Here is a 12,960-nt window from a genome sequence, read left to right on the forward strand (position 1 = left end):
GCTTTGTGAGTGCTGAATGAGTGGGTTTTGGAGCCCTGTGTGTTTTTACTCACCTGCCAGGTACAAGGCTACCTACCATATAAAGGAATAACCTACCAGTTTTTGGCTCTGCAGTTTCTTTACCGTCTGTCCGAATCTAATGGGAACCTGCACCAGCCTGGCAGCTGTGATGGCTGTGGCTATGGGCCCTACACATAAGCAGATTCAACTAACTCTGGATAGAAAACAGTATTTCCAACCCCCAGTTGGGAATCCAAGGATGCAAAGGGCCTGTTGTATATGTTACTCTCTGTCATTTTTCACAAAGAATTTGAGCATCAGTGGATTTTAGTATTCATGTGTAGGGCCAGTAGCCGCGGCCACCATCACAGCCACCTGGCCCATGTAGATTTAGGTTTGTATTTAATTCGGACAGATCATAAAGAAACAGTGGAGCCAAAAACTGGTGAGCTATCCTCTTTATTCCTGCTCACAACCAGAGGGTGAGAAAATACACACAGCAGGAAAACACTTCCCTTTCCATTCAGGGCTTCCAAAGCCACTGACGTTTTCCAGTTTTTTCCTAGAATCAAAGGCCCTCACCAGTCTAATACACCTCTGTTCCTTTTCTCCTTCTCTTGCACAAACTGGCTTCTCCTTCACCATTCTGCCATTTTGGCTGCCTCCTCCATATGGCCTCCCTGCCCTGCTACAACGTGGGTTCTTCCTCTCTACAAGAACGTGATCACTCCCCCCCTTAGAAAAACGTGGTCCCTTCTCTCCAAAATGGCCTCCTAGATCCTCCTTTTAAAACTTTTTGGTGAGAAAGCCCACCCCCAACACACATTAGAATAACCAAGTCCCTTCGCAAGCATGAAAGGCAATCAGCTGTATCATGTGAGAACATCACCATGTGAGAGCAGCCACCATATTTAACAGAGAAGGCATAAAATAACTTATCTGTCCAACATCATGGGGGTCATGGAAGTAATTGCCATGGATACCAAAAGCCAACTATAGTTAAATTTTGGGAGAGTCAAAAAAGTTATATGTGATTTCCGGCTACAAGGGGAATCAGCAGCCCTAACACCCACATTGTTAAGGGACCAACTGTGGTTACGTAGGAGCGGTATCTTCAGTTTCTAGGAGATTTGGTTTATTGTTCATATTATCTAAAATTCAAAAAAAGACTATTTTCTTTTTGTACTAAACAATGTAATCTTTATTAAACTATTATCAATCACATTATTCTAATTTACATTTATATTTTACCTGTTCAATCAAAAACTGATCAAAGTGTGATATAATTACTAACAAAATTGTTTTATTTGCATATTTTTGTATTTCCAACATATTTTTTGTTTTCACTACTTAAAGATGCTCACTGTCTTTTTTTCAGTTTGGATCACTATAAAAATATAAAAATAAGGCCCTGGCCAGTTGGCTCAGCGATAGAGCGTCGGCCTGGCGTGCAGGGGACCCTGGTTCGATTCCCGGCCAGGGCACATAGGAGAGGCGCCCATTTGCTTCTCCACCCCCACCCCCTCCTTCCTCTCTGTCTCTCTCTTCCCCTCCCACAGCCGAGGTTCCATTGGAGCAAAGATGGCCCGGGCGCTGGGGATGGCTCCTTGGCCTCTGCCCCAGGCGCTAGAGTGGCTCTGGTCGCGGCAGAGCGACACCCCGGAGGGGCAGAGCATTGCCCCCTGGTGGGCAGAGCATCGCCCCTGGTGGGCGTGCCGGGTGGATCCCGGTTGGGCGCATGCGGGAGTCTGTCTGACTGTCTCTCCTCGTTTCCAGCTTCGGAAAAATGCAAAAAAAAAATATATATATATAAATAGATTTCTTATATCAATATAAAGAAACTGAGGTTTTGCCTAAAATTAGTATTTTCTGCTATTTTAATTTTGTTTTGCCTTACTCTTTATTCTATTATTATCATAATTATTATTACTACCTTTGTCATTTTGTGTTAAATATGTTTTTGGTAAGCAACGGTTATAATATGTATTATAGTCACTTTTTCTTCATCATATTGGCCTTTTTTCTATTTATTAATCCTTAAAAGAAGAGATTTGGTGAGAAGCAGTATTTACCAACTGAGAATGTGTGTGGATTCTTTTTAACCGTGGTCACTTTCCATGTTTCTGCTAAAGCCTTCTATGAAAGTACCCCTATTAAGACTGAAGTTACTACAACAAGCACACTACATTAGAGCAACAGCAGCTACTAACAATCTGTCTAGAACTAATACGGAGTTGCACTGGGGAATAGAGTGAACAAGCAGGGTCTGTGGGAGACAGGTTTTGTGGTAACAAAGCAATGAGGTGACCCCCTGTTTCCTGTAGGAGGGTGTGATTTTTTTGTTTGAATAATGTTGAAGTCCGGCAGGGAAGTGAAAGCTGTTAGGTTGAGGACTGGGTAGAGTGCAGCTGGTCTGGTTAACAGAGGAAATAGCCAGGGGGAAAATTTCCCTTTGGGAAGGAAGCATATCTTGTTGGAACAGGGAACCTCTGGTTAAGCCTTTGGGGCCCTGTGAGGTTCAAAAACATAAAGGTAACATGTGAAATTGTGGGCCTTACAACACAGGGCATAATGAGGGATAGGAATAAAGCATATTCTTCTTTCATATTAGCAACTTCCTGTTGTTTATAGTATCAGAGTGTGTGTAAGTCTCCATATGTTTCTCAATCCAATTTCAAAAGTGTTATATTTAGTGTAAATGACAGTAAGACTTCCATAATACTTTGAACGTCATTCTTGGGATTCAGGTGGAAGTGTTGTCTTAAGTATTTTAGAGGGTAAGCTATTTCCCAGTCTACCGTCCGGACAGTTTTAACCTGTTGAGAAAATGTTATAAGTGGTAGTTCCTTTAGCAGCGTGGGGGCAACAGTGGTGCAGTTGCTGTAACAGTAAGAAGATGAGGGTTCCACTGAGAGATGCTCCACTTTCTCTCTCTGTGCCTTCACCTTCTAATCTGTGAAATACAAGGACTAGTCTAGATAATCTGTGGTCCTTTTTTTTCTAAAATGATCATGATGATTTAAGATAAATAGAAATATTTTACATAGTATCTACATGGTTTAATACTCCAGAGTAATTACCTGCTTAAATGTCTCCCTTATTAATCTGTAAATTCTTTTTCTTGAGCAACTTGGAATGTCCATTTCCTTGTACATGAAAATTCCTCAAATGATTTTAAAATGAACAAATAATTGTAGCTGAACAAGGAATATTTAGGAGTCTTCTGAACAAGTCCAAATATTTTGTGTGTTGTATTATCCCAATGATCTAAACTCATTATTAATTAGTGGGTTATACCATTAAATATTTAATTAAGGGTTACTGTGACTATTAACAAATGTCACTTACTGATCCCCAGACTCTTTATGTGGCACATTTTTTCTGATGTTGTTAGCCTTTTTAAATACCCAACCTAAAATTTGCAGAAGTTTTATCAGTTCCATTCTAGACCTGAAGTGTTCTCTTTATCCCCTTTTGCAAGAATACTCCTGATTTCAATCAGCTACTAGAAATTTCAGATGAGAAATGGCACAAATGTGAATTATGACAATAAAAGTTTATAAGCTACTAAAATAAAATTATAGTACCTAAGAGCTGAGTCAACTGACAATGTTAAATGGAACATTTTACAACCAGTCCTGGGATAATGATAAAAAAAAAAAAGTAGCACACAGAACATGAAGAAATATCTGACAGGAAATGGGCCCAAGATCAAACTCAGACTGCATGATTTTGGATGAGCTACCTAATGGTCAGGACGGGGTGGGAGTAATCTAATGTTTATGGAGTGCCTCCTCTGTATCCGGCTGTTGATGTCTATTATCTCTTTTATTTCCCATAACAGCTCAGTGAGAGAGGTATTTTTTTCATTTTAGAGAAGAGAAATCAAGGCTAAAGTAGTTGGGTTGGACAAATACCCAACAACAAAATTGTTAAATAATAGAAACAATGTTTAACATCAAAATCTCTGACTCCAAAACCCGTGCTTTGTCTATAAATTTGTATACCCATTGCTACCTCTTTGCATAGTCTCTATATAAATAAAGAAATTTTAGGTTGTATAAAGAATCTCTCTTTCCAACTTGGTGCTAGTGTGTGTTCCACACTATCAAATCAGATGATGGTTCTCTTTACCATGAAACTTATTATGTAAGTTAGGTACACAGAGAATGTTGAGTTACAGCTAAGTAAAGAGAAAATATAGGGCTAGAATGAAGATCAGTATTAGGAAGAAAGCTGAACTCTAAAAAACATATTGAAGAAGGAATATAACAGTGTTATCAGGAATTTGAATGGTTGATATGACAATATTTCATTTTATTTTTAAAGAACTCCAGTCACAGAATGTTCTTTGTTACTCATAAATTTCCACTGCTTTTCTCTAACCTTTCTAGTAAGACATTCTTCTGTCACCCCACATGCCCATAATACGGAGTCACAGTACTTCTCATCTGTGTCCTCCAGTATCCCCAGTGGAGGCACAAGTACACTGGCATGCTCAGGGCGATGTGGGGCTGTCTCCCATTAGGCTAGTATTTGCTGTTTAATTGCACAATTTCTTAGATACATTATGCTTTACATTTAAAGATCTTAAAGAATGTATATTCTTTTCTCTCCTCTGACTTTGTTATAATATAAAGATAGTCTTTTCAATTACTTATTATGGACCAAAACTCATGTTCCAAGAAGAATTAATTTCATGGTAAGTCTGAGGCTTTGCACTCTGGGCAAACTCCTCTTATTCTAGCCAGAGAAACACAGTGATGAAACGATCTGATCACCTGACATGCAAAGTGTTAATGTGAAATGAAAAGGGCAGAGATATGATTGAGATATTAATTCAAGGGAAATAGAAAAATAGGACTGTTTGAATATCATAATGGCTTAGTTCTTTCTGAAAATATGTGTGATGTTACTTCAACTTACCTTAACTTCTACCCCTACACCCCCCATTTAAGTACAATTAAATGTTTAGTTTCTACACACACACATACTCACACACACACACAGATTAGGAGGGCTACAAAATATTTCATAGCCACACATAGAGGAAAACATTCAGTGAAACTGCTTCTAAATATCAGAGGAAGGCATCATGTCAATATAGCAATAAAAACATAAAAAACATAAATTTCTATTGTAATGGAACACAAATTAATAATATAGGAAAGTAGAACTTGCCAAATAGCTTTAAACTCAATACCACATTTAATTTATATGTCCAAGACTATAATGGCCGAAAGCTAATTTTCATGGTTGATCCATAATAATAGTCATTGAGAAGTTAAATGACAGAGGAGAAACAGCTTTAAATGGGAAGTGGCACAATTAATCACATCTGTCATACTTATGCACTTGCTGACTATCAACCTTGAACAGAGCATTTAATTCAAATCCCATTTAAAAGAATGTACTGTCAAGGGAGAGGCCAAGAACCATTTTCTAGTTCAGGAAGCAACCCACAACCCATGCGCCAAAGATGGCACTGAAAATCAAGGCTATTGGCATATAGACTGATTGCTCTGAACATACACCCCTCTTCATGACCCATTGTAGGAGATGTAAATATTTTAAAGATGCCAAAAACTATGGCATTTGATTTTTCAAAGATGATCAATTTCTGCTCTTATAAAGAACGCACACATTATTTGGAAATATTATGCACATGCAGAGCTTCAATTAAATTTAAGTTCTCTCTGTGAAGAGATTTTGCCTTTTAAACACCTTTTTAAACATTCTGCAATACTACATATCTGTAATAGATTTGTTAATACTAAGATCCCATTGCTGTTTTAAAAATATTACATAAAAGCCTGACCAGGCGGTGGCGTAGTGGATAGAGCATCAGACTGGGATGAGGAAGACCCAGGTTCGAGACCCCAAGGTCACCAGCTTGAGCGCGGGCTCATCCGGTTTGAGCAAAAGTTTACCAGCTTGCACCCATGGTTGCTGGCTCGAGCAAGGGGTTACTCAGTCTGCTGAAGGTCGACGGTCAAGGCACATATGAGAAAGCAATCAATGAACAACTAAGGTGTCACAACAAAAAACTGATGATTGATGCTTCTTATCTCTCTCTGTTCCTGTCTATCCCTCTCTCTGACTCTCTCTGTCTCTGTAAAAAATAAAAATAAAAAAAATAAAAATAGCAATTAAAAAAATAAATTACATAAAAATAAGTGTTTCATATACAATATGTATTAAATAATATCTCAAAACTCACTGAGGAAAAATTGAGTATGTGTAGAGATGATATATAGATAAGGTAGTTATAGATACTGATATGGATATACGTAGATGATATAAAGATAGATCTTAGAGAAATAAAAAGAGGGATACAGAAATAGAGATAGAAATTTAGATATGGAATGAGAGAGAGAGTCACAGCAAAGATCAAAAGCAAAAGTCTAAATTTAGGAGCAAAGTAAAAACAATTACCTTGAATTCTAAATAGTTATATATATATATATATTGTATTAGTTATATATATAACTAGTTATATATATAGTGGTATAACTAGATATATATAACTAAATAGTTATTTATTTATTGATTGATTGATTAATTAGTTTCAAAAACATACCGGTATGACATCAGAAGGAAATATTTAGAGGTATTAAATGGAAGGAATTACTCATCAGTTCAAAAACTTTCCTGTCAACCAGAGATTATAGGTTAATTTCACCAATATTACAGTAAGGCAGCACTGGATTTATCTAAGTTGTCAAAATAATGTTACTTCTGACATTTATACATATTATCTCACTAATCTTACAATTAACATACACAACAGACTATCTGATCACAGCAAATATTTTTCATTCATTTAATGTATATTTACTAAACATGCCAGCCACTGTTCTACATACTAGAAATAAATAAGACAATCATGGTTCCTGCAAATTAATAGGATAATTTGGGTTGCTTTTACAGCCCAGTTCTTCTGACACTTATATTGTGTTATGTGAATTAAGCTTTTATGACCTTGGGGTGCTTTACTTGTCATTTACTGTTATTTACAGAATTAAATAAATTTTGACAATGAGTTTCAGATGAGTTTCTTTGCTTTGTAGATATTATTGAAGCGAATAAAGCTCTATGAACTGTGGAATGATAAAATATTCTCAGAAACTTACAACTCTGCAGTTGAATAACAATTACATTTGTTCCAAACAGGCAATTGGTTTCCGAACACATTAAACAAAGGCAATTTAGAAAGCTTCTTCTTCTTCTTGGCATCATTAACGTTGTTGAATGTCCTGGGATTCTGGAGTACTTCACAAAGGTAAGTATGAACAATCTCTGAGTTCATGAGATACTGACCTGGAAACCGTCACTGAGCCACCAGGAACCCTGGATGCCATGACTGGACAAATTAGCATACTAGAGAAACTTAACAGAGTATTCAGAGCAAGAAATTTCCATTTAGACTTCAGTTTTTTTCCATTGATTCTTATAATAAAAACAGTGCTTTACTTGATACTAAAACATATTCTAAAGAAGTGGTTTTCAACCTTTTTACACTTGAGGACTGGTGAAAATTGGAGAATTATTTCAGGGAATGCTAAGGCAGAAATCACCCTGAGCATAAGCCAATTCAACTAAGGTCATTGGTTCCATAATTTATACAACATCAGGTTGGTTAACGCTTTCTCAGACCCACAAGAAATTTCTGGCAGACTGGTCCACGGACCAGACATTGAAAAACACTGTTCTAAAGAAACCATTTTTCTCCATTAAGTGGTACCACTTTAGAATTAGAAATAACCATATGGACAATAAAAGTTAATGAATCATTATCATTAAAAGCAACTATTGATTAAATAGACAGAAATCTAATGATGCTCAAGATTTCGATTCCATTCAGGCCTTTGGATCAAGGTCAGCGGTGACTGTTCCAAGGTCAATAACACACTGGGCAAAATCATTTAGCCAGTCAGTGACTTAATACCATTCCATGACTTAATATACTTCATCTACCATTCATCCATTGCCAGTATAGCGCTCTCTCTTTCTCTCTCTCTCTCTCTCTCTCTCTCACTGACATATTTTTGGATGGCTGTGTGCTTTTGAACAAACTGCCTAACCTTTCTGAGCCTCCATTTTCACACACAGACTTTAGGGAGATGGCTTTTGATAAAGGGCCAAGCATAATACCACCATATAGTGAGAACAAGAGATCTTTATTTTCCTTAATTCTCCATTCATGTATCTATTGTGTCATATTTATCCCATCCATTGCCACTTCTCCCTTGCCTAAATTCTTTTACCCACCTAAAAAATTTCTTTTGGATCATCAGTCATGTGATAGGTGCTGTAGTCACCCAGAAGGATATAAAGTCAGTGAGTCAATAGTGCACACTGCCACCTATGCCCCTGCTATCATGGACCGTATGGTCCAGTCTAAGAGAGAAGATCTTAAATCCCATGCAAGGCAGGAATAATGACAAAATCATACAGATCATGCACCATAGAATTGTATACTTGAAACCTATATAATTTTATTAACCAATGCTACCCCCAAAATTTAATAAAACTAAAGAGGCAAAAATCAAATTTAAAAAAATCTTGATGGCTACGTGAATTTTATCATTTCTTACCTTCCAAAGTGTATAAGTTATCAAATGACTCTCCACAATGTGTGATTTCCTTAAAATGCCTTTTAATTTTTTAGTTTAAAAATAAAATTAGAAAATCCGAGTCTGGCAGAAGGATTCAGCAAGAATGTTCTTAGCTTTGTAGTAAAAACAGTCATCAACAAACACTGAAGTGGAAGCAAGGCCTCTCTCCCCTCTATCCATCACCTCCAAGCACATAACTGTCCATCTGCCAGTTTACCTGTACTTTTTCTTCCTCTGTAAGATTTGACCCTTGTCTTTTTTTTCTTTTCTTTTTGTAGTGAGAAAGAAAGGGAGACAGACAGACAAGAAAGAAAAGAGAAGCATCAACTCATAGTTGTGGCACCTTAGTTATTCATTGATTGCTTTCTCATATGTGCCTTGACTAGTGGGCTCTAAACAAGCCAGTGACCCCTTGTTCAAGCCAGCCACCTTGGGCTTCAAGCCAGCAACTTTTAGGCTCAAGCCAGCAACCACTGGGTCCTCAGTATCCCAGGCCAGTGCTTTATTCACTGTGCCACCATCTGGTCAGGCAACCCTTGTCTTTCTTGAAGTAGTTTAAAAAACAATCTCCAAAGTCAGCCCCGTTGAATTCAGTCCCACAACATAGCTTCACCAACTTCAACAAGCTGTTTAACCTACTAAACCCCAGTTTTGTCACTTGTGAAATGGAACAATAAGAATAGCAATTGTGCCATAGAGTTGTGAAGATGAGTAAGTGCTCAGAAAGTTAGCAATAGTAATAATAATGGCCTCATATTTTGCCTTATGCTCCCTTCTTTCTCCTTTTTATACTTGTTTTAGATTCATGCTGAGTGTGGTCAAGATGACCACGATTATGTGCTGAGTTCAAGTAGAACTAGCACTGGAACCAGAAACTATTAGTTCAGAGATTTCCTCACTCATTTATTCATTCCTCCATTTATTCAATCAACATACTACACATTGTTCCAGGAACTAGCAAAAGAGAATCGAAAAAAGCAAAGTGCCAGTCTATATGCAGCTAACATCAAGTGCTCAAATTAAAATCTGTAAGTGTGATTCTTTCTCTGTGGTTTTCAAGCAAAGGAGTTAGTATAGAGAAGTGAAAGATGGTGGAGTGGGATGCAGAAGAGTCAAGAATACAAATATACGAAGCACCAGAGATTGAAGGAACCAAAGATGAGAAGGGACTAAATGATAATACAGGGTTTATTTAGAAATGAATCTGATTCTTACTAACTGTTCTTCCTGTATACTCTCTTTTCTCCTTTTCTGCATATTTTTGGAAGAAAGGAAAAAAGAGATAGAGGATAAAACAAGCAGGAATGGAAAAAATCATTTTCCACATATTGAGCACTATCACTGTGTCTTTGGCAGCATGCTAGACACACAAATAACCTCATTTAATCTCTACCACCTCCCTGTTACACTGTACTTAAGAGAGAAATTGGATCAGTAAGTTGAATAAGTTCACACAACTAAGATTTAGACCCAAGTTTGTCTCTAAAGCCTGTAAAATTTCTTTTATATTTTGCTGCTTCTAAGTTTCATGGCGGAGCCCTGTACCTGCTCTCTCCCTCTACCTGACAACCCTTTACTCTGGTAGGTAGAGAGGAAACAAGTCCCTTTGGTTAATGTAACTATAACCATCATCGTTTGTTAATGGGCCATTCCACAAGAAAAGAATGGATGTCTTATATTAGACAAAAGGAGAGTGGAAATTTTGCTGTGAGATAAAGTAGCTAGAATCATAGCAAAGGTGCACGTTGCCTTGGGTACATTGCCCATTAGGATGAAATGGACCAACCCAGAAGAGTTAGACAAGAAAATGTATAAAATTTAAGGTAGTAAAATCAGTGACTTCAGTGAGAAGTGTATGATTCTGATTTATTTCTATACAGATTGTTATTGTCAAATAATGCATATGTAAAGAAACAGGAGAAAACACAGGTGTCTCAGGGACAATATAATTGAAGTATATTATTTATAAGTCAGATAGTGTTTGATCACAACACACATCCAATCACAATCAAGTTTTTACCAAACTCGGTGTTCAAAGCCAGATAACAGTAGTACATCTATCACAAACAGAACATTCCCAAGTTATTCTCGTCCCCAAGATTTTGAAGACAGAGAATTAATTATGAAACAGCATCCCTCATCAATACACAGGTATCATTAGGTCTGTGCTAGCACCAGAGATCACCCCCAACACCAAGTTTATATTAGTGTGATGCAATCCTGGTATAAGTCCTAAAACCTAATCTTGTCAGGGTCACTGTGTTGCACCTGAGTACAATTAGGAATTATCATGAACGTCAGGACTTCCTATTTATTTGTACAAAACAAACAAAAAGAAAAAAGTTTCCTGACTTTCTAAACAGAGTCTTCCTCAATCAAATCTGAAATAGGTCAATGGTGACATGTCATATGTGACACTCTCTAGGTGAAAATAAAGAAAGCAGGCAGAAAAAAAGGTATTTTTCTAAAAAGTATTAGATAAGTATCTCCATAATATTTAATATAAGTATGTATCCCTGACTGGATGCTAATATTATAAAGTATTATAAATGTTTCCGGGCGTAGGAGGCGAAAGGGTGTTTTACAGTACTCCCACTGTCCCTTCGGTGCTGTAAAACTCATCAAGTTGATATTTGTCATCACACTTATTTATCAATGATACCAGTAATCTTTTGTGCATAACCTATAATGATCATTGAAAGTGACATGAGTCAGATACAAATACCCAGTTATTCATATAGTCTCTTACAGTTATTTTTAGCAATATATTGAAAAGGCAAAAAGGTAAAATGAGCTTTGGAAACTTTCACAAGTCAAAAATTGATATCTGTTCTCAGAGCCTTCTATGTATTTGATAAAATTGAACTTAAAACCCATATTCATTTGTTCATTCAACAAATATACATTGGACATCTGCTATGTACCAGGCACTGGTTGAGGCACTAGGAATACAGCAGTGAATAAAGCAGTCTATAATTAAGCTCCCTCAAAAGTGTTTAAGAAAATAGTTTGTCTTTAGAGGCAGAATGCCATAGGATAAAGGCCGGGATTCTCAGTAGTGAGTGAGTTCTGACTCTGAACCCAGGCTCTGCCAAATACTATTTGTATGAACCCTAAGCAGGCTATCTCACCTCTTAGAATGATACTTCAGTTTTCCTCCCTGTGAAATGGGATCATTTTGTCTTCCCAGGGGCTGTCATGAGATTTGATAAGTTAGGGTGAGTACAGTACAGTACCCTAGCATGGTATTTGTCACTTAGAAGACACTCAGAAAAAAATAGGTTTTTCTTGGGTCAAGGTAGATATATTTATGGATCCCTTCTTAGACAGTGATGTTTTCCATATCATCTCAGCACCAAATTTAAAAATTCCCACTGCATCTGATAAACCTTCTATGGGTCCTGGCTGCCATGAAATCTGTTCAGTTGATAGGGTTTCAGACTTCACTGACTAGCAGACTCACTGCATGTTGTAAAAGAGCGCCATCTAAAGGTTATGAGACACCTTAATATGCACTAAAACTCCTTTTGTGGTTTTATAAAAGACTGTTTAGGTGAGCAGTGCTCTTAAATAATCATCGCTGTTGTGCCAGTATCTATGGGCCCATAATAAAAGGTAGACAAGCGCAGGAGGCAAGCAAATGATTTATCAAGTCATCTACATCTGGTCCTAAAAAAGAGCTTTCTTTCTTCTTTTTTAGATATTGTAATCTAAATCACTTTAATGCCCAGAACATCAGTGGAAGTAATCCTGAAGAAACACTTCTCCTCCACAAAAAGTCTCTGAAATTTTATAGCAGCACGCAGGAATTTTCTTCTAGTATTGATCTTTGAGAGACAGCCCTATGAAACTGTGTTTGACTCTGCCTGTCTTGTGAGCAAAGTATTCATTGTTTTTATCAGTTGAAAACTTTATATGCATTTTAGTGTGAGCTGATATGCATGAGAGTGGCTATATGAATACTATTTGTTTACTATATTTACAAAGACTAATTATGACTCTAATAAACTATTATGCTTTTTGCATTGATATGCTATTCATTAGAATTAGTAAAGTCATTTCGAGCTCTAGGTGAGTAAAACAACCAAATGACATTTTCCTATATGTACCAATTTTTTTTACAAGTTTTTACAATGGCTCAGCCATTATAAGCAACATGCATGGTATTTTTTAGAGTTTTAATGTGCCCTTTGAATCAAAATAATAGTATGTTATATTCTTCCCTTTAATACATTTATTGAGCACTTATTATATGCCAGGCATTGTAATCATATACTATCTATGTCTGAGCAAATAATAAATTAACATATGGTTTAACTGTATTTGATCTGGATGTTACACT

General features: G+C 36.8%; 1 protein-coding gene across 1 annotated transcript in view; it reads left to right on the plus strand.

The window, feature by feature from the left end:
* SLC15A5 (solute carrier family 15 member 5) overlaps nucleotides 1-12,466 on the plus strand; it is a 129,845-nt gene extending 117,379 nt beyond the window's left edge. The window contains 2 exon segments of the mRNA XM_066361130.1: nucleotides 7,174-7,282; nucleotides 12,319-12,466. Of these exon segments, the coding sequence (XP_066217227.1) occupies nucleotides 7,174-7,282; nucleotides 12,319-12,466 (257 nt within the window).
* Nucleotides 12,467-12,960: the final 494 nt, after the last annotated feature.

This window comes from Saccopteryx leptura, chromosome 1 (genome assembly GCF_036850995.1).
Source record: "Saccopteryx leptura isolate mSacLep1 chromosome 1, mSacLep1_pri_phased_curated, whole genome shotgun sequence".
In the NCBI taxonomy this organism is placed as follows: Eukaryota; Metazoa; Chordata; class Mammalia; order Chiroptera; family Emballonuridae; genus Saccopteryx; species Saccopteryx leptura.